At 43.8% G+C, this 21,957-nt stretch overlaps 1 protein-coding gene and 1 long non-coding RNA gene across 2 annotated transcripts; one reads left to right on the top strand and one right to left on the bottom strand.

The window, feature by feature from the left end:
* The first annotated feature begins 4,804 nt into the window (after positions 1–4,804).
* Positions 4,805–11,891, top strand: ENSA (endosulfine alpha). Its single transcript, XM_037125749.2, has 4 exons — positions 4,805–4,993; positions 6,878–7,003; positions 8,271–8,437; positions 11,142–11,891. The coding sequence occupies exons 1-4, from the start codon at positions 4,937–4,939 to the stop codon at positions 11,155–11,157; spliced, it is 366 nt and encodes a 121-aa protein (XP_036981644.1). The 5' UTR covers positions 4,805–4,936; the 3' UTR covers positions 11,158–11,891.
* A 207-nt stretch (positions 11,892–12,098) lies between these two features.
* On the bottom strand, positions 12,099–13,812 carry LOC119034666 (uncharacterized). Its single transcript, XR_008392485.1, has 3 exons — positions 13,432–13,812; positions 12,779–12,907; positions 12,099–12,411 (listed from the first exon to the last, which is right to left on the bottom strand). It is a non-coding gene; the product is annotated as an uncharacterized LOC119034666 (long non-coding RNA).
* Between the last annotated feature and the right edge of the window lie 8,145 nt (positions 13,813–21,957).

Genomic DNA, 21,957 nt, shown 5'->3' with positions numbered 1-21,957 from the left:
CCCTTACCGGTCGGGCTGAAGAATTTGTTGTTTACGGACTTCCGAAAAGTTCAATTTTCCGTGTTCTGGTTGTGTTTTCTGATGCTAATATTTAGTTGTCCCTAAACTTGGTTGTGTGAGAAGGCATGGCACATCCACCTATACCTCCATCTTGGCGGAAGTCAGATGTGGTCCAAATTCTTTTTTTTTTTAAAAGAAAGAAACTGTATTCATCCCAAGGCCTGGAAGGGAGAAGAAGGAGGGGTCCGCAGTGCCCAAAGAAGTAGCCCATAAAACCACTTTGGTTAAGTACCTGCCTCTAGTCCCATTCTGTTTTACAAGGAGTCCCTAATGCTTACAGAGAGAGCTTATAAGTAACTTTGGGTAACTGCCCCAACTTGAGTTAACTGCCTTCTGTCACGTGTCTGTTTTACAACAAGGTGAACACACAGTCTGGAGGAAGATAAGGACTCGAGCTGACAGACTTCCACACATAGCTAAGTTAGGGTATTCACTCCCCTCCCTCAGGAAAGCTGGCACCACCTTTACCTGTTATCAATATGTAACTTCTTCACTCCATCCTGCCAACTGTAAGTCCTCAGAACGAAGGACCCGATGCTCTTGCCTCCCCTGCTCTGGTCACCCTTGCCCTTGCCTCTTGCCGCCCCTTATCTTGCCCTCCCCTGAGTCTATGCCTTTCTCCCTTCACTTCAACAAGGCCTGTTCTCATAAGAGAACATGTCACCAGCAAACCCTGCTTGCACACTAATAGGGTTGCTGATCTGTAATTCTTCAGTTCATCAGCAAGAAGAACCAAGATTTTCCCCATAATATTAACACCCCAGCAACCTGAACAGCGTCATGTCTTGCTACTCCACACAGGGTTCCAAGATCGGCCTTATTTGCAGTCTCTCCTTAGGAAGCTTTTCAAAAATACAGATTTCTGGGCCACAATCCAGGGATGCTAATACATTTGGGGTAACAAAGGGCTAAGGAAATCTGTTTTTATAGTTTCCTGGGAACCAAGGACCTAGCTCATGGTGTTTCTTAAGGTTCTGTGTCTTTTAACACAAGGCTCCCTTTCCCTGCAAAGGGTTTGTGCACCCTGTTTTATTTTTACCTGGAATATTTCTATAGTTCCTTCAAATGTCATTCACTCCAGGAAGCTGCCCTTAATACCCTGCTCCACTGTATACTGCTTTTACCTCGTATCCCCTCACTCATCTCTGAACAACTTGAAGACAGAGACTTCCCTTTTATTTTTGCTTCCATGGTGCCCAGTACAATACCTAGCACATAATGAGCACATAATGACTGCTAAATTAAGTTTTTTGGATGAAAGAGAAGTCTTCCTGGGCTAGCAGAATCTCACTCCCTCTGGGAACTCATTACTCTTGCTGTAGATTCTCTCTCCCTTTTCCATTGTCTTCAGTCATGGGTAGCCACCCTCCAACATTTTATAAAACAGTGTGGTCCTCTAAACTGTTCCTCACTCCCCCTGCCAATTTCCAACCTTGCTGTTTATTCTCATAGTCCCAGTTTAGGTACTACCTCATCTGAAACATTCCTTGACCGGCTCCACCAGAAATGATCTTTTAAATGCTATACATACAACTCATTTGGTGAGTGTCATACCTTCCCTATATTGTAATTGTTCCTTCACAGCTTAAGTCACACAGGATGGCACTTTACATTCCTATATACATGTGTTAGAGCCCTACAACTCACTCCCTACATATGGGTCACAGTCACCCTGTCCTAACCTCCTTGTTGCCTATCATTACACTCTGAGACTTCAACATTTGTAACATTTACTTGATTGCATCAACATCTATGGCTTTTATAGCCATATCTGCCACCAATTACAATTATCATAGGCTAGAGCTCATGATAACCTATAATTTCTCCACCTTCCTAGACACAAACTGAAATTTGTCTCTCACTGCAACCTCCTACTTTTCTGCCTCTCTCAGTCAATCCCACCAAATCTGAGCTTCATGTCTCATGACCAGTTGGTCAATTCCTTTCTATTCTCCCAATTCATCAGTCTTATTCTGCCTTTCCTAAAGAGCCCATCTGCTGTGGTCAGCTATCTCAACAAACCAGCAAAATAATCAGACTTCCTCATTGTCCTCTCTCCTCTGTTCCTTCTTGACCAGTCATTCTGACCCAGGTAACTCTGGCTGTCTGGTTTCTCCATTCCAATGCAACCAAGAGTTATTGACTAAAGTCACAAAGCCATGCTGATTGGGACTACCTACCACAAATACATACTCATCTAATCTCAGGTAGGTCTTTCTTGCTGTTTTGAATTATTAGTATTTTTTATAACCGGGGACCTGGTCCACATCCAGTCATGTGCGCTGATCAGGGAATCAAACCAGCAACCTTTCAGTTAGCAGGCCAGTGCTCAATCCACTGAGCTGCACTAGTTATATTCTAAAAGATAGAAAGGCAAGGCCATTCAACGTGACTTCCTTTTAAGGAACATTTATGTTCAGCCACTTCAAAATATCTGTACATTCCCCCCACACAGTGTTTATAGTTGCCAAAGCTAATCTGTATGCCTCTACCCTTCTTGAACTAATGATCTCCTCTGAGACTTTAATTCTTTCATTACCTCCCCATTAAAGAAGATGATTAGAGTTTTAGTCTCTCAATTAGCCCCTTCCCTTTTTCTGAAAACAAGCTTGAGTCTTGCCTACTGTCCAAAAAAGAAAATCCTCTGCTGCTTCTTTAATTCAACGTTCTAATTTCTTTATTTGCTTTACTGTTAAATATTGCTACCACCTATGCACTCTTAAACTACTTGCAATTAGTTTTTGTGCCCTCCATCTTTACCTTCTCTCCTGGTTCTTCTTCCTGCCACTCTGATCATTTGTCTCTGTTTCCCTTGCCAACTTTTCCCCAAATTTCTGTCTTGGAACCTCTTTTTTCTACTTTGTCCTTTGGTGATCCCATCTACTTCCACAACTTTACTAATATTTATGTGACAGGGTCCAAATTTTATTCATATTTAGCTTCTACTTTTCTCCCAAACTCCACATTTACATTTTCTAGAACCCTAAAATTTTAGATATGGAGGTGTTCAGAGGTCATTTATCCTAAGTCTTCATTGCCTGGGTATTTCTACCAAATGCTCACTGGCTTTTAAAAAGGCAGTTTCTAAAACTGAACACCTAATTTTCTTTCTACTTCCAACCCCATTCCCAAAACGACTCCTTTTGTTGATTACTTAGATAAGTCACCCTGAGGCACATGGCCTCCTTATGCTCTATACTCTGTCAGCTATTAATCTAGTAGATTCCAATGCCAGATTCTCTCAAATACATTGTTTTTGGTTCTAAACTACCACATTTTTAGTTTAAATCCTAATTGTCTCCCACCTAGAGTATTACAGTGGACTCCTGTATAGACGTCTAGTATCTCCCTACCTGGAACTCTGAATTATTTTGTGTTCATCACCACCAAATTAATCTTCCTAAAGAGTAGTTCTGATCTGCCATTCTCTGGCCTAAAAACCTTAAACATCTCTCATGGATTACTCAATTATTTACAAATTACTTATCATGGCATTTAAAGTTCCCCATGTTCTGAACTCAATTCTGTTTTTCTAGCCTTCATGCTATGCCCAACACCCAGAATATCCTTCCTTCTTCATCTTTACCTGGCAAAATCCTACGTTCTTTAAAACTATTTGAAATAAATACCATTTCCATCACAAAGTCTTTTTTTTACCCTAAACTATGAGCCTTCCTTTGAGCCTCTCTAGCACTTTATTAAGTTTTATTTAATGCTTACCAAATTTTGCCTTGTATGATAATCTGTGTATTTCAGAGAGTCTCAAACTTTTCCCTAAAGGAAAAGCACCTAATTGTACAGAAAAATAAACAGATAGCCAAGACTATCTGTCACAAAAAGCTGCCTGGAAAATTATATTTTAATATGAATTTTACAGTGTTATTAATATTTGACTGTTGGTTTTTAATATAAAAAAATGGCGTGCCTAACACTCCAGGTAGATGGGTCTATTTCATTTGGGGGATTTAGGGTTCAACTGACACACTGTGGACACCCTCTCCGCACACCCACTGAGTTAAACCAAGGGCAGTGAATGCCTTCCTATATATGAAACTATAAAACTAATACAGTGCCATCTACAAAAGCTTAAGAAATAATGTTGAACTGTGCCTTAGAATAGGTTAACTGGTGTTAACTATATTTACTAAATGTTTACCATGTACTTAGAATTGTGCTGTTCCAGGAACTTATCCATGAGATGTCCCTAAACAAGTACAACACTGTACATAAGACTTAAATCATGAACGTAAGCCTGTGTTCTGCAAAAGACTCAGGTTGGAGACTCAGTCTCTCCGTTCCTCGCATCGTGACTACCTCTTTAAAGCCCACTCTGACCTCCAAATTATTTCCTGGAACTAGATAATTTTCTGCTAACACTGCGCAAGGCTTAATCCTCACCACCTGAAAATAAAAGGTTTACATGCTTTCGCTCTTCAGTCTTAAGTTCAGCAAAAGCTCCTGGGCACGGAGCGCGGAACACCGGACGCTGTTTCTCTAAGAGTAGGATCCCAACAAAGGAGCAAATTTGCCAAAGCCAGCAGCACCGCCCCTAACATCCTCCACGGGCTTCCAATTGGTCCTTGTGGCTCACTCTCTTTCCAGGTTGGTGTTCCAGTTTGGCCTTCGCCTCCACAAAAATCTACCTTTAGCCAGCGACTATTGGTAGATTGTTACGTCATTGCCCCATGTACCTCACCCCTATTGGTTACTATAGAAAGGGGCGGCCACAACGTCACAGGCTAGGGCCGCCATTTTGACTGAGCAACCCTAGTGACAGGAGCCGAAGGAGCAGCGCAGGTTGTCCCTATTTCCCCTCCCCCTTCCCTTCTCCGGTTGACTTCCCGGGTCCCCTACACTCCACAGTCCCGGTCCCACCATGTCCCAGAAACAAGAAGAGGAGAACCCTGCGGAGGAGACCGGCGAGGAGAAGCAGGTGAAGTGGAGGGGGTGCGGGCGGACGGGACCGGGCGACCACGGTGGGGTGGGAGACGGTCTCCCACCAGTGCGGATTGGTCGCCATGGTCTCAGGCTCTGCAGGGGTTGGCCACTTCTTGCGTCACGCAGGGTGAGCTTCGACGCGGCTCGCTGTTTTGGCGCTAGTTGGTTGACTCTGTTGTCAGTCAGTGCCAAGCCCTTCCTGATTGGCCAGTAAGCCTACCGCACAACTCTGCAAGCTGTGCTATAATTGGTAGAGCATGGGCTCGGGGCGGGTGTTTGGAAAGACTGGGTGAATGAAAGGGGTCTGGTGGTCCCAGAGTGAGATGTGTATTATTAGTTATTAAGGGTAGGTAACCCAAAACCAGTCTGGGGCCTGCATCCTGAATCCTCCAAAAGATATAGGTCAAGATAAAGACGTTTAAAAACGACCAAAAGTAATTATGGCTAATTTAAGGCGGCAAATTTCTCAAGAGACCTATTTCGACGATTGGGTTTATCTGTTGCCCACCTTCAGTGAGGATCCAACAAGACTGAAGAGGACTGGAGTTCCACACATAATAATAGCGATTAAACTTAGACACCAGGAGAGTCGTGACAAGAAAGACGCCCCCCTATTGCCCCCAGACTTCCAAGGCAGTGGGACTTAGTCCACCTACATTTCTGTGATGAAACCACGCCACATCTCTTCTTAGGGGCTGTATTTGACTTACAACACTGAGCACCGGACTTAGGGGTTCATGTAATACACCTGGTGTCGTATCTCTGCTGGATTTACAAGGGAGAGGAATGTAATTCCACTAAAAAGAGCCACGGATTTGCTTTAGATCTTTAAAAAAAAAAATCAGTAAAGAAAAGGGTAGTGGGTCCCACAAAAAAACAAAACGAGTAACGACAGTAAAAGACCCCGCAAGCCAATTTGAGCTCTTGGCATGTTCCCCCATACTGCTGTCACTTGCACCAATAAGGATGGCATTGACTTTTTGCAAAAACTGTGGGTAAAAACTAGTGAACGTACTATATCTTAATTTTTCCTGAGGTTAAAAATACTGTCATTTTCATCCTTGTTTACCTACCACCTTCCTACCACATGTTTATGGAAATGCTGAAGCAATGTCGTCCCATTACTAAGATGGAGATCTTAGAAAGCCACATAGCTCTAGCCTCCTCCATGGACAGAGACTGCTCACATGACTATCTTAGACTCTGAAAAAGGAGGGGACATTTCAGCAGAATTATCTGTCCCTGTCACTTTCCCATTTGACCTATACTATGTGTCAGGAACAGCCAGGGTACTTTCCTCCTCGTGTATCACCCACAGCCTTGGCTGGCTCTTCTGTGTCTTTCCGAGCTTCTGTGCTGAGTGAGCAAGGGCTTGTTCTGTGACTAAGGTATTGTGTTTAGATAACTTTAACCCAATACTCACAGGTCAACAAGGTAGTTCCCTGGGCGTAGTGTGAGAAGCACCTTGTTTTTTCCTTCTCACAGTAATCTCACAGTAATCTTCTTGAGCTTTAGGAATTTGAGCAAAGATCTAGCTTTTTTAAGAGTAGAGTGGAAATAGCATGTTTACAAGTAGGTGGAGCTCCAGGAAAAAATAGTATAAAGGTTATCAGATATTAGCAGAAGTTATTTCTTAGTCTTTAATTTTCCTTCTTTTAAAAAAAATTTTATTGCATTTTAGAGAGAGAGAGGAGGGAGGGAGAGGAAAAACATTGATTTTGTTGTTCCATTTATTTGTGCATTCATTGGTTCATTCTTACATGTGCCCTGACTGGGGATTGAACCCACACCCTTGGCATATTGGGACCACACTCTAACCAACTGACCTACCCAGCCAGGGCTCAGTCTTTCATTTTATTGGCCCATTTGTCCCTTCTAGGACACGCAGGAGAAAGAAGGTATTCTCCCTGAGAGAGCCGAGGAGGCAAAGCTAAAGGCCAAATATCCAAGCCTAGGACAAAAACCTGGAGGGTCCGACTTTCTCATGAAGAGACTCCAGAAAGGGGTATGGGACTCATCTCTTACTCTCTTACTTGGAGCCAAAGGGGATGAGATTTGTAGAGGTTCTACTGAATGCTGACCTGCAAGTTTGTTGTTGGGCAACAATGGAAAGGAATTAGAAACTTGTAATGAGCAAGGCAAATTATTGTAAATCTCTGATATGATATCAGTTATCTTCTTATTTCCTATATAGGATATTAAGACTTAATAGGGACATTTGGATTTGGGGGGAGGGGTTGGGAAGAGGAGGGAAGGATGTTAGAGACTGGAATGCTGACTGCCCTGGGCATTTGCCTGTTGGGATGGTGGGAGTTTTAGGACTGTACTTCATAGAATTAGAGCTAAATGGGGGGGAGGGTGCATTATTTCAGAAAAAAATCAAACTATCTGTCCTAAAGATTTCTTCAATTTGAAATAAATAGATTTCTTCAGATCCTCAAAGTTAGCACTACCATTTACTCTTTCAAGAGACTTTTCTCCAGAGTGGTTCTCCTCACCAAATGAAAGTCTTACCTTCATCGCCCTCTAGCTCCTGATCAGATTTCTCAGTCCCCAGGGGTACCTACTGCTGACTGAGGGATTGTCAGTCAGTAAGCTGCTGTGTATTCCTCTGTGGGGGTGAAATGGAGAATTCAGCAGACCCTGTGGAGAATCCTAGTTGTTGAGTCTTAGTCACAGATAATGATGTGATGCTGATTTGCAGTTTACCTTGCTGTAGGCAAGGCAGGCATGGGCAGGCTGGCACAGCCACGGAACATGTGTGGGAGCAAGTGGGAGTCAGGGAAAGTACATTACCATCACGAACAAACCCAGTTTCTATTCATGGTCTGAGAAAACACTTTTCCATTTTGAGGTTGGTAGCTGGAGGTTGATTTCCTGCTGGTTGCTAGGCTGGTCCCAGGTTGACCCTTCTAGATAGCTTAGTCCTTTCCGTTTCCCCAGCACCAAGCCTGGTGGTGTCTAACAGGTCCTCAGCAAGCCTTTATGTAGAAAGTTGGTAATTTTGTTGAATCATCCGAAACTGATGAGGCTACAAAGGATTTCTCTTAAAACCAAAAATCAGTACTCTAGTTGGGAAACTGCTTACATATCTGCAACAGTCAGAATGCCTTTGGGGAAAAGACATAAGTACATGTAATTAATACTAAGCTATAGTGTATGAGGTTAATCATAGAAGACTTGAAAGATCTGAAAATGGATGTGGTGGATCTCTTTGCTTCTAAGGATGGCCAGTGCTCCTTACTCACCTAAACCTCCTTCTTGTCTCTTAGCAAAAGTACTTTGACTCAGGAGACTACAACATGGCCAAAGCCAAGATGAAGAATAAGCAGCTGCCAAGTGCAGGACCAGACAAGAACCTGGTGACTGGTGACCACATCCCCACCCCACAGGATCTGCCCCAGAGAAAGTCTTCACTCGTCACCAGCAAGCTTGCGGGGTAACCTGGGCCCCTCTTCTACTCCCCTTCCTCACCCACTGGACTTTTATATATCATAGGCAGGGATGGAATGGGCACCTAGTTAAGAGATCTTCTCAGCTGAGAAGGTAATGTGTGTTGAAGAGGGACTGAGTTCTTTTTGGTTAAATTGAGATTTCCATACCCCCAGTGTAGCCCAGTAGGGGCCCAGAAGTAGGAGACTAGGACTGGATAATACTGCAAACTCTCTTTTTCTTCTGTATGAGAAACTGGGGAGAAGTGATTTCCCCTTTTGGAAGAGAATGTCTCCAAATTGGTTAGGCTAAGCCTTGGGAATAGTGTAGCACGTTTAACATCCAAGGCTAACCTGACATTGTTGGGAAAGCTATATTGAATGAGATCTGTTTTCTGTGCTTCTAAGTGTTTTGTCCCTTAGGCTGCTATTGCTTCATGTTTCCATTATGGCAGGTTTAGAGACTCCTCAAAAAGAAAAACTGGTTGGCTTGCCTAAAACTGCAATGCCCACTTAGCCTCCCTTAGTCAGTGTCTCTTACAGTTTGCCCTAGCTCTTAAAGATTGGAGAACGTCCACGGAAAATGGGCGCCTTCTCTCTCTCCCAGCTTGTTGCTTTTGAAAGTACTGTGGGATAGTGGAAGGGGCACTGGGTCAGCAGTCAAGATGTCTGGGTTTGGGTCTAGTTTTACGCAGTCTTGGCTGAAGTTATATGTAACCTTGGTCAAGTCATTAAACCTCTCAAGATTTCTTATTTCCTCATCTGTAAAATAGAGTTGAATATGGATAAGATTGATTCTAATTTTAAAATCCTGCAACTCAGTTAAAAAATTCTGCTGTTCATTGTAAAACTAAAAATACAGAAGGCCCATGGATGAGCAGCCTACACCGGGAAACCATTTGAAGACTACATGGGGAGAGAGGAAGTGGAGATTTGGTGGGTTATGAATTCAAGCAAGAGGGCTGCATAAGTATTGTGGTCTGAGGGTTAAAGAAAAAGGTCTGAGAAGCTAGCCATGGAGCTCTTGCCTCTGCCCCAACCCACCTTTCTGGCCTACAGTCTGGGCCTTCGCTGCTAAAAAGGCTGCTCTGGCAGCTGAGCTGTGGGCCTGAGGAAACATGCTCCGTCATGCACATGTAGAGTTCCCCCCTTTCTGGTGTTCTGAGGTAATCAGATGCCAGGTGTATTGTTAGTGAGACAAGAAGAAAAGGTATGACCTGAGCTAGCCTCTAGGGCTTAGCTCTATAGCAGGGCTGGAGTAGCAGGTTCTTAGGAGATAATTCACGCTGGAGAAAGGTGGGGAAGGTGGTAAAGGAGAGAGAAGGATCACAGAAATCTGCTGTCCTAGAGCTCAGCAACCCAGCTCCTGTGTGATGAGAAGAGGCAATGCTGATTCACGAACAGGTGGAGGAAAGAGGTTGCAGGTGGCCAGCGTCTTCAATCTAGCTATGACTTGCTTGGCCTGAATCTTACTGAATGCACACTGCTAGTTATGACAGAGAGGGTCAGGGTCAGAACTAACTGATCAGGAGAGGAAGATTGTGTAATCCTCTCTTGCCCTGTCATAAGGCCAAACATTGATTGGGCTCAGTGAGAATGACCGATGAGCTTAATGTGCATGTGTCGGGGTGGGGTGTCTATGTGCTTCTCTCCTGACCGGCCATTCACTTTTCAGGCTGTCATTCAGATTGGATAGGAAAGAGTTGGTGAGGAAGGAATGGAGAGAGCAGGATCCCTGGATTCCTTGGCTCCCAGACTCCTTGACTGTCACTTGTAATTGTATATAATTTTTGTGTTTCTTGCTCCATTTCCTCATGCTGTCTTCCTTAGTCTAAAGTCCACGTGGGAAGGGGAAAATGCCGAACATCCTTGTATAGTTTCCTCAGCTGTCCCAGCCATGTTGTACATAGATATGTCATGTTATTATATATATAAATATATATATAATTTTGTACGTTTTCTTCATCTCCGATCTTCTCGAATTTTGTACTTTTTTTCGTTTCTGTGAGCCACTTTCTCTATTGGTCAGTTTGCATCCTCAAAACTGAGGTCACAATGAGTCTGCTTTAGGAAGGAATAGAAGAAATAGGGAAATCAGAAAACTCTTGGTCTCTCTGTCTCTTTATCGGGTCGTATTCAAGGCTAAGAAAATGAGACTTGAGCCACGTACTGTTTTTTTGCCACATGTTTCCACACTATGTAGTACATAACTCCCATGGCAAAGAAGGATCACGTCAGAATCCAAATCCCAGTTGCTTTCATTAAACCTAGATTATTGAATCCACTCAAAACAACATGTGTGTTGTCTGGCCCTGGCCTCTACCCAGTTACCACCTCATCACTGTGTGCCCACCATCAGTCTCTGCTGCTGTAAGTGGCTGTGGATGTGCGTCTGAAATCGAGCCTGCTCCAAGCTAGGAGGCAGCTTACACCCCTGCAAGCCTCCAGTTATTTTGATCTCATCTAACGAATTGTTTTTCTGTCTTTGTTTTTATGGGTCTCTCCAAAAAGGAAGAGAACATTTTGTATTGTGGATAAAACTGAAATTCTCTCTCTCTTTAAATTTTCTAAGGATAGGATTCGGGCATATGCCAGGTGGCCTAGTGATTGTTAAGTGTGGAAGAGTCCTGGGACGGAGACTGGGATGGCACTTAGACTTTCCCCTTATTACTTGACAGTGTTTTCTTTTTCTTCTTCTGTGTTCATCCACAGTGGCCAAGTTGAATGATGCTGCCCGGGGCTCCGCCAGATCCTGAGACGCTGCCCCCCTGGGTCCTGTGCTGGCTCCTGCCCCTCCCTGCTTTTGCAGCCAGGGGTCAGGAGGTGGCTCGGGCGCGGGCTGGAGAGGCAGAAGCCCCTGCCCGTCGGTGTCCCAGCGCATGGAGCCCCTTGGGCCGAGCACCAAGACCTTGAACCTTTTTTGTTTTACCTTTTTTCCAAATAACTGTTGGGAAAAATCTCAGTGAAATCCTTGGGGGTAGGGTGGGGCAGGGTACTGAGAGGGTTGTTTGAGAGGGTGGGTGGGAGATTTAGGGGAATATGAGTTAGGGCTTGGAGTTGATAACATTCCTGACTGTCCTTCTTAACCATGTGGCTGGTGAGGGGTGGGTGTGAGGGGAAGGAGGTGGAGTGAACTAAAGATGTGGGTTTCCAATTTAGTTCTGTAGAAAAACGCTATGTTTACTTGGGTGTGGCTGGGGACCTGGTGTCAGATCAAAGAAACTGTCCATCTAAATATGACAGGTGCAGATAGCTCCTCTGGTCCTTCAGAGCAAGCTGAGAAAGCAGTTAATGTTCATTGTTCATTTTTTTTAAATGTCCTCGAAACAGATTTACTGTGGGAGAAGGGCAGTGAGTAAAGGGAAAGGGGGCCGTGAGCATGGGGCGCCCCACAGAGCCCAGGGGAGTTTTCCAGTATTTGAAATAAAAAAAAAACCCACGATAAAACCCAACCCAGAAATACTCTGAAGCAGTTGGTGTGTTTTATTGGGGTTTGGGGAAAGGGAAGAAAATATCGAAGACACCATTCAGGTGAGAAGCTGGTGTGGGGCCCTAAGCTGTTAAAGAACAGCAGTCCTTAATATAGGATGTGTCTGGGCTGTCCACTCCCACCGTTCAGGGAGAGGGAGCAAGATGCTGGCATACTGACCAGGGCTTTTCCTGACTCGTGCCCCTCCCCTTGTTCCTGTAGCTAACGTGGATGCCTCCACCTCAGGTTTAGGCTCGCAAAATGAAGAGTTTGAGGGTATTTGATCTAAATGATTTATTTACACCTAAAGCTTAGTTTGGGCTAATCAAAAAAAGGAAGCCCGCTCTTCTTTTCCCTTTCAGTCTTGCATTCCTTCACAAGTTCTGTCTGTGAAGGAGGCGTGTGACCTCTAGTAATAAGCTAAAAGGAGCTCAGGCCCTTCTGCTTGTGGCCAGCAGGAGGCAGAGTAACTTCTTTTCTCGTGATGTCTGGACCATCTCTGCAATCCTGCCACTGAAAGAAGTTAGAAAGAACTCATGAATGTAATACACAAAAGAAACTGTCACCAAAGGAGAAACAGACTCACACGTGTTTCTCCCAGGCCCCACCAACATTCACAGGTGGTAAACTGAAACTCCTTGCCCGTTTTGGCCAAGTTTGATTAGGAGAGTTTATCATGGTATTTACCCAAATGTGATTGGCTTTTCAAGTCAGTGCATCAAGGAAAATAAACAAGGTTCAGGAGACATAGACATTTTAAAGAAATCTCCACCTTATTGAGAAGGGTACTTCTAAGCTGGAGAAGTGTTCTTGCTATCTAACTCATTCTTAATCAGAAGCTTTCCAAATAAGTTTTCAACTCAGGGTGTTCCTCACTTACTCTCTTCAGATTGTGATTCCTCTTCAGCATCCGCCTTTCTGAACAGCGTGCTAGACGCTGAGTGACCCAGGTGGTACAAAGATATATTCAGGAAAGGCATTCCCTACCTTCGTAGGGATTCTTATCTAGCTGGAAAAAAATTTATGAAAAAGTTCATATACTTCAAAAGGTAGAAACTCAAGTATTAAAGCTAGGATATACATACAGGGTGGATCAAAAGTCAGGTTACAGCGGTTCGTATGGAAAACCATACAGTAAACAATAATACAGGAATAAGGCCTGTGTTTTGCATCCTCACAGCTGAAAACCTACTTTTGTCCCACCCTGTGTATCCTAAACCGATCGCATGGCCTCTCTTTGAGCATGCTGAGCCTAGCTGATGTCTGCCCGGCCAGTGAAGCCGGGCGATGAGATCAGGAAGGCTAAGTGTGGGATCTTTCCGTTAGTGCAGTTTCATTTTAATACGGGTAAGAAAGTTGAGGTATAGAAGTAAGTTACTTACAAGGTGGCAAAGCTAGTTCACGGAAGAGCTTGAGTTAGTATCTAGGCTTCTATGTTCTTTTTCCATTATTCCTCGCTTCCCTGGTCCATAGTTTTAAGCTGTAGTCTTAGGAATCCTGGGGTGCCAAGATAGGTTTGTGGTTATCTCTTACCTCAGTTTAAAACTTGCCGTTCCTTCTTTTTTACTCCCTGACTGTGCATCCAGGGCAGACCAGTTCTTCAGTGCTTCAGACAGCTATTCCTGCCAGTATTGTTGCTGCGTGTTTTCTAAAATCTTTATTCCAAATTGTGGATTGAGGGTTGTTCCACGCCTCCAGCTTGCTTGAATGATGATTGTGCTGACAAGCCTCCCAGGTATCTGCTAAGCAGGGCATCAGAGATGAAGTTACTGTTATCGTCCAGTGGCATTTATTTTAGGCTGACGTGGCCTGGGCATCGAAAACACAGGCAAAATGAAAATAACTCGGAGTTGCCACGGAGGATGCCTCCAGCGAGCCAGGGGCACCCACACAAGCAGCCCTCGTGTGTACTGCCCTCTGCTGGGCTTGAGGGGGGTTAGCAAGGGAGGGAAGGTTTCTTTTTTTTTAAAGATTTTATTTCCTTTTAGAGAGGGGAAAGGAGGAAGAGAAACATCAGTATGTGGTTGCCTTTCACGCACCCCCCTACTGGGAACCTGGCCCCACAACCCAGGCATGTGCCCTGACTGGGAATTGAACTGATGGCCCTTTGGTTCATGGGTTGGCACTCAGTCCACTGAGCCACAGCAGCCAAGGGCGGAAGGGAAGATTTCTTCCCTTGGGAAGCTAAAACATGACAATGACACAAATAAAAGCGAATTAATGTAGTTCCGAGCAGAACTTCAAGAGCTAAGAGAAGGAGAGTCAGGAGAGGAGTTGGACACTGAATTTCCTTAAGAGGTAGATGACTTACTATCAACATAGGGGTGAGAAGTGCTTTCCCTCTCAGGAGTATACCTGTCTGTCCTCTCAGGTGTGTATCTTTCCTCTCCTAAACTCTAAGGGTCCCCACGAGACTTGCAACTAAAGGAACACTGGGCAGCGCAGCTTGTCTCTCACCCCCTGACCCTGAGCCCAGGGCCCCCTTTCCTCTGACTTTTCAGTAAGCCAACAGCAGCCCCGCCGTGGCTCACTCCTGACACTGACTTACTTCCCAGTGAGCCAGCAGCAGCCTCGCCTTGGCGCTCTCCTGTTGCTTCTATCCCAAGCCCTTCCCTGGTTCACTGTCCCCACTTTTAATAAATGTATTCTCAAAAAAAAGATAAGGTGAAGCCTGCCATGCTAGAGCAGGAATATTTTAATTCACAAGTAATTGTTGAACACTCACTCTGCAATTGGGAGTATTAGCTGTTACTAGGAGGTAAACAGTGTAAGGGTTGGTGTCTGCCCTGGAGGAAATGGAAGCCTCGCTGAGACAACACTTCCTCGTATAATACAAGGTGGCATGTGACTATTCAAGCAGTGGTAGAACATTTCTGAGGAGGAAAAATCCAGAGGGCTGGAATCATTAGGTAAATAATAGGTGAGAAAATGGAAATTAAACTGGGCCTTGAAAGATGGGTAGTATTTAATTAGTCCAATTCAATTATTAAGTCCCCACAATATGCCAGGCACTGAGCTGAAATATGAGATGTGTGATATGTGGCTGCTTCTTTGGAGGAGATTATACACTGGTGGAGAAAGTGCACACGAAGAAGTCATTGCAGTGTTAAACTTGCAGTCGTGGAGGCCTAGCTACATAGAGCAGAGGGATGTGTAGTTACTAATTCTAAATGTTCTGAGCGCTTGCAGTGTCTAGTGCCATGCTAAGCGTTTATCTCATTTAATCCTCTCAAAAATTGTTTGGCGTGGGTAGTCTTACCATTGTCATTATACAAATGAGGAAACTAAAACAGTAACTTGCCCGAGTCACACAGCTTCTGACAGCGAGGACAGGATGCGCTCGCTGCACTGCCTGCAAAGGGCTGGGAGGAAGAGCGATCGGGAGAGGTTTCGTGGAGGGAGTTCTGAAGGGTGAACAGGGTTGCTCCAGAAAGAAAGGTAAGTGAAAAGGTGCATTTTGGTAGAGGGACCAACACTCAGAGAAGGATGAAGCTGTGGAATCTGTGGTTTTTCTGCAGTTTCAATGTCCAGCGAGTCCTGGGCAGTGGTTGGAGACCAGGAAGGGAGACTGGAGCTAGCTTCAGAGGATATGGCATGGAGCCGGCCCAGGAACCACTACGGGGATTACAGTTACCAAGGGGAGATCTGTGTTTTAGATAGGGCACTGCCAACTCCTGTGGAGAAGGGATTTAAAGGTAATGGATTTACCGAAGAACTCGTTTTGTGTCAGGCTGCCTGGTTTGAAGTCCTGGTTTTGTTAGGACAAATTTGTTAAACTCTCTGCTTCAGTTTCCTTGTCTGTAAAATAGGAATGATATGGAACGTACCATAAAGGGTTGTGATGATTAAACAGCATGAGCATGTAAAGCCCTTACTTTGAGGACCCCAACAGCGCATAACATGGTTCCTCCCTGAAGGAGCTTACAGCCTAGTGGGGTATAATAACGATGAGTGGACAGACAATTAGGATGCAAAGATCAGGGCTGAGATGGGGATGAGCACAAAATGCCCTGGAAGCATTGAGTAGGGGCACTCTCCTAATTAGGCAGGTGGGGGAGGGTCAGAAAAACTTTCGCAGAAAATAGCTTCTAAACCAAAATCTAATGGAGTAGTGGGACTTAGGTAAAAAGGTTAGGCCAAGAAAAGAAGTCTTCTGGGGGAAGGAACAGTACGTAAGAGGATTCACAGGTATTACATTCTGGAAACTTAAAATAATTGCAAGGGGTGAGGCGAAGGATTGGTAGAGGGAAGCAAGAGCCAGGTCGTAAAGGACACTTAGCAGTTTATTCTGGAGGCAGTGACCAAGGGAATGACATGAGCACTTGGCTTTTTAGAAAAGTCTTTTTTATTGCAATGCGAGAAAGAAATTGGAGAGGGTAAAACTGATATATTACAGTTGCCATTAATGGGATGGGAAAGTTGAGAAAGGGTATGGCTATTGTGAAGAGAAAGGTGATGAATTCAGGCATAATAATAAATTTGAAGTAACAGTGAAACACCTAACTGAAGAATTAGGTACTACACTTTTGATTTTTTTCTGCAGTCCCACCTAATTTTTTTTATTCATTAATTTTAGAGAGAGAGAAACATCAATTTGTTTTCCACTTACTTATATATCCATTGATTGATTCTTACATGTGCCCTGACTGGAGACTTAACCCACGACCTTGGTGTATGGGGACAGTGCTCTAACCAATTGAGCCACCTAGCCAGGGCTCCACTTACAAATTCCTACTATGGGGCTAGTGTAGTTTGGAGTAAGACAGTTATGTTGCTACAGTACTGCATGTTAGATGTGATTAGGAACTGCAGGAGGTCATGACAATGGGGATGAAGAAGAGTGGGCAGGCTTAAGAGATACATGGAAAGTACAATCAACAGAACTAGATATGGGATACGGGATTCATTAAAAAGTTCCCTGGTTTCTGGACAAATGATTCCATAATCCAGATTGAGAATACAACGGTAAGAGCAAGTTCAGCAAGTAAAACAACGAGTTTGGTTTTGCAGAAGGGTTCATTTGAGGTGCCTATAGGACATCCAGGAGTAGATGACAATAAGTTACTTTATTTATAAGTCTAGAAATTGGAGGCCCTGGCTGGTGTAGCTCAGTGGATTGAGTGCGGGCCTGCGAACCAGACAATCGCAGTTCGAATCCCAGTCAGGGCACATACCAGGGTTGCAGGCCAGTTCCCTGCAGGCCAGTTCCCAGCAGGGGATGCACAAAAGGCAACCATACATTGATGTTTCCCTCTCTCCTTCCCTTCCCCTCTAAAGATAAATAAATAAAAATTTTTAAAAAATCTCTAAGATAGTTTAAAAAAAAAAAGTCTAGAAATTGGAAAAGAAGATAGTCGGTTCTGTGGGCTTCAAGATACATCAGTAAAGCCATGAAAATGTAAGCATTTAGAGCAGACAGATTAGAGAGCTGACCCTGATGAAGGCTAACAGCTGAAGAGAATAGAGACAAGGGCCCAACAAAATAAGACAATCAGAAAGATGTGGTCAATGGACACTATAATGGAGGAACTGGATCAGTCCACAGCGTAAAGTGCTGTTGAAGGTTATATGAAGTAAGAAATGTGACTATCTCATCTACATGCTAAGAAGTGCCCAATTTTTCAGGAAAGAAATATGGCGAGAAACAGTGGCTCACTGTCAGAATATGATTTAGCGTGTGTGTGTACGTTTTATACTTTTCAAGGTTTTGGCAGCGAACATATACTTGATCATTAGAGATCACTTTAATTCCAAAAACAATAATAAAATCACAATGTTTTTTAAAATGGACTGAAGGGTGTCCATATGATTTGGCGGTTAGTAATTTTTTGAGACAAGTTTCAATAGATTTGTAGAGGTAAAATCTTGCTTGTACAACTGAGAAATGTGGGAAGGTTTTGTTGTTTTAGGATAGGAATGATTTAGGCACATTTATGGACTAAGTTAAAGGAACAAATTTTAAAAGGTGAAGCTCAATAGAGAATGATGACAACCAAAAAGGATTCTTGTGAAGAGAGAGGGGATAGAAACTAGAGCTCAGGTGGATATGGTTAATTAAACAACAGTTTGACAAACATTTATTGAGCATTTACTATGTACCAACCACTGTATAGGGTGAAATAATGGGATTAATTTTATTGGGAAGCCAGCAAAGACAATTGGTCTCAAGCAAGAGGATGGATAATTCATCACTTAAGGTAAAGATATAACAGTAGATAAACTCACAGCTATTTGTGACTAGAGGTAACTAATTCAGAGTCTTCCAACAGCTTCACTGTTCTTTGTGGAATAGGATATGAAGTTGCTAGTTGTGATTTAGGGATGTGGGAACTCAGACCGGGGACTTAAGAAGAGTGGCTACAGTGTAAGAGAGGATGAAAGGCAAGGGAAAGAAAGAAGGCTGAAAAGAAAGTCCTGGCTGGTGTAGCTCAGTAGATTGAGCTCAATCCTGTGAACCAAAGGGTCAGGAGTTTAATTCCCAGTCAGGGCACATGCCTGGGTTGCAAGCCAGGTCCCCAGTAGGGGGCGCTCAGACAACCACACATTGATGTTTCTCTCCCTCTTTCTCCTTCTCATCCCCTCTCTAAAAATAAATAAAATCTTAAAAAAAAAAAAAAAAACTAAGTAAAAGAGTTAAGGAACAGTGTTGAGGGCCCAATAGATTGGAAACCATCAATCTGTAATTCTTGGAATGTGAGATGCATTGGAATGGGACCAATTCATATATTTTTGGCTTGATTTATATATATATTTATTTTTTTCCTTTATTTATTTATCACTAGTAACACACACCTGCCTGCGTACAGGAGCAGAAAAACTAATATCACTATGTGATCCCGAATTATAATATGTAGACATGAAGTGTCCTAACACGGGAGCAAAGGGATTGGAGGTGCTGGTAAAAACAGTGCAAGGATTCCATCTGATTATTCAGCCTGGTTAAGGAAGGTATGTTAAACTCTGGTCAAGAGAAGTTTTGAGCCCTAACTGGTGTGGCTCAGTGGGTTGGGTGTTGTCCCACAAACTGAGGGGTTGCCCGTTGATGCCTGGGTTGCAGGCGAGGCTCCCCACTGTGGGTGTGCAAGAGGCAACTGATCGATGTTTCTCTCCCTCTCTTTCTCCTTCCTTTCCCCTCTCTCTAAAAATAAAATCCTTTTAAAAAAAAGTCCAAGCCCTGGCTGGTGTAGCTCAGTGGATTGAGCATGGGCCTGTGAACCGGAGTATCGAGGTTCGATTCCCAGTCAGGGCATATGCCTGGGTTGCAGGTCAGTTCCCAGCAGGGGACACATGAGAGGCAACCATACATTGATATTTCTCTCCCTCTCTCCTTCCCTTCCCCTCTAAAGATAAATAAATCTTTTTAAAAAAAAAGTCCAGCAGATGATTAAGCTGGAAGCTCAGGACATGGTGGTCAAATGACATTCAAGATTTTAGAGTTGGAGGTCTTCCATGAAATGACAGAGGCATTAGGAAAGGGTATTTGAACTACAGTAAATGTAGAGGTCATTGGAGTATTAAGGAGCTAAGGGAGTTCCCACATCCAGCTTTGAAAATAGGTGGCTCCTGTATTTGTGGCTTTGTTCTGTTATCTCTTGTTAAACCCAGCTGTGTTTTTTAATTATATTTCATTGATTATGCTATTACAGTCATCCTGATTTTTTCCCCCTTTGTCCCTCCCCACCCAGCACCCACCACTCCCTCAGGCAATGCCCCCACCTTTGTTCGTGTACACGAATAATGTGTGTAATTTCTTTGTCTGCTCCCTTTCCTATACTGCACTTTACATCTCCAAGGCTATTCTGTAACTATTAGTGCTTCTTAATCCCCTCACCTCTCACCCCTTCTCCCACACCCCACTCCCATCTCCTTATCTTCAGCCTTTGGCATTTTAATAATGATGTACCTTGGAGTAGGCCTCTTTGGGTCCATTTTGTTTGGGACTCTCGTGCTTCCTGAACTTGTATGTCTATTTCCTTCACAAAGTTAGGGAAGTTTTCTTTCATTATTTTTTCAAATAGATTTCCAGTTTTTGCTCTTTCACTTCTTCTGGCACCCCTACGAAGCAAATGTTGGATTGCTTAAAGGTCTACCACAGACTGCTTACACTACCCTCCTTTTTTGGATTCTTTTTTCTTCTTGTTGTTCTGATTGTCTTTTTTTCTTTACGTTCTAAATCATTGATTTGATTCTTGGCTTCATCCACTCTATCAGCTGTGCAGGGGCGGGGTGGTGGTGCACTGACGTGGTCTGTAGGTGTCCACTGGGTGCACTGGCCCTGGGGTTTCCTGGGTGATGCAGGCCAAAATCAGCCCCCACCTGTTTTGCCCAGGGCCACCCTCCCTGAGTTATAAAGCAATCTGAGATGGCTGCTACTTGTGCAGGGCTTGGACATTCCCAGGCAAAGCCAGCTGTAAATCTAGGCTGCTAGTGCCGGGCTTGGGCGCACTGAGGCCAGCTGCTGCTTGTTTGTTCATATGGAAAAGCAACTTGGGTGGGCCCGTAAATTGGGTGGGGCAGAGTCTCTGAAGATCTCCAAGGCATGTCAAACAGTGTTAGCCAGGTGGACGGAATCTTAGATACAGCACCAGTCTACCAGCTGTGGGGAGATAGCCCAGAAAAGGACAATGGCCTCTGCTCACCTTGATGCTGGCAAGCATCGGCCTCCCCTTACACACCACTGGTGCCCCTCAAGCTTCCCCCACAGTGCACTGGAGCTCAAAGGAAGTGAGTGTGAACAGGTGAGTCCGTGTGTGGGTTCTTTAAGAGGAACTGCTTGGAGCTCCAGAAGTTTCTTCCACAAACTCAATCCCTGCTGATTTTTGCAGCCAAAAGTTGTGGGGACTTATCTTCCTGGCACTAGAACCCTGGGCTAGGGATCCTGGTGTGGGTCTGGAACTCCTTGCTCCAGAGATATCCCTCCTGCATTTTTTTAAAAAGATTTTACTTATTTATATTTAGAGAGGGGAAGGGAGGAAGAAAGAGAGGGAGAGAAACATCAATGTGTGGTTGCCCCTTACATGGCCCCCACTGGGGATCTGGCCTGCAACCCAGGCATGTGCCCTGACTGGGAATCAAACTGGCAGCTATTTGGTTCACAGGATTGCCCTCAATCCACTGAGCTACACCAGCCAGGGCTCCCTCCTGAATTTTTATCCACCACACTTGGGTGTGAGGCCAGCCCATTCTGCGTCTGTTCCCCTCCTACCAGTCACAACGGATGTAGTTTCTTTAATTCCGTAATTGACAGATTTCCATTCAATTCAATTTTTGTCGGTTCTGAGTAATGGCTGTTCTATATTTTAGTTGTAATTTTGTTGTGGTTGTGCAAAGAGTTGAGCCATGTCTGCCTACACCACAATCTTGACTGGAAGTCCTCCACTATATTTTTTTATATAAAAGAAAAATTAAAGTGTCTAGCTTAGAAAACAACAACAAAAAATTAGGGGGGTGGGCTGGAATGGGGGTAAAAGGCAGAAAACTGTACTTGAACAACAATTTTAAAAAATTATGGGCTTAGAGTGCTGGATCAGTGATATATTTAGATTGAAAAGACTGAATAGAATTGACTGTATTAGCAGCTAGGTCTACATATCCACCAACAAGCATATTCTTTATATATATATATATATATATATATATAGATGTATATATATATATATATATATATATATATGTATATATATATATATATACACACATATATATATATATATATATATAATTTCTTTATTTTTAGAGAGAGGGGAAGGGAAGGAGAAAGAGAGGGAGAGAAACATCAATGTGTGGTTGCCTTTCACATGGCCCCCACTGGGGACCTGGCCCGCAACCCAGGCATGTGCCCTGACTGGGAATCAAACTGTCACCCTTTGGTTCGCAGCCCACGCTCAATCCACTGTGCTACACCAGCCAGGGCAACAAGCATATTCTTGATTTATTCTAGCTACTTACCTTCGATTCCCAAACAATTAGTAACATAAAACTGGTACCTACGCTAGAATACCTCTGCCAGACAGCTTTTCTTTTACCCAAGGCCCTCTTCTCTAAAAGAAGCTTATTTCA

The sequence above is a fragment of the Artibeus jamaicensis genome, unplaced genomic scaffold (genome assembly GCF_021234435.1).
Source record: "Artibeus jamaicensis isolate MK-2021 breed Jamaican fruit bat unplaced genomic scaffold, CSHL_Jam_final contig_1715, whole genome shotgun sequence".
In the NCBI taxonomy this organism is placed as follows: Eukaryota; Metazoa; Chordata; class Mammalia; order Chiroptera; family Phyllostomidae; genus Artibeus; species Artibeus jamaicensis.
This window is presented reverse-complemented; position numbering and strand designations above follow the sequence as displayed.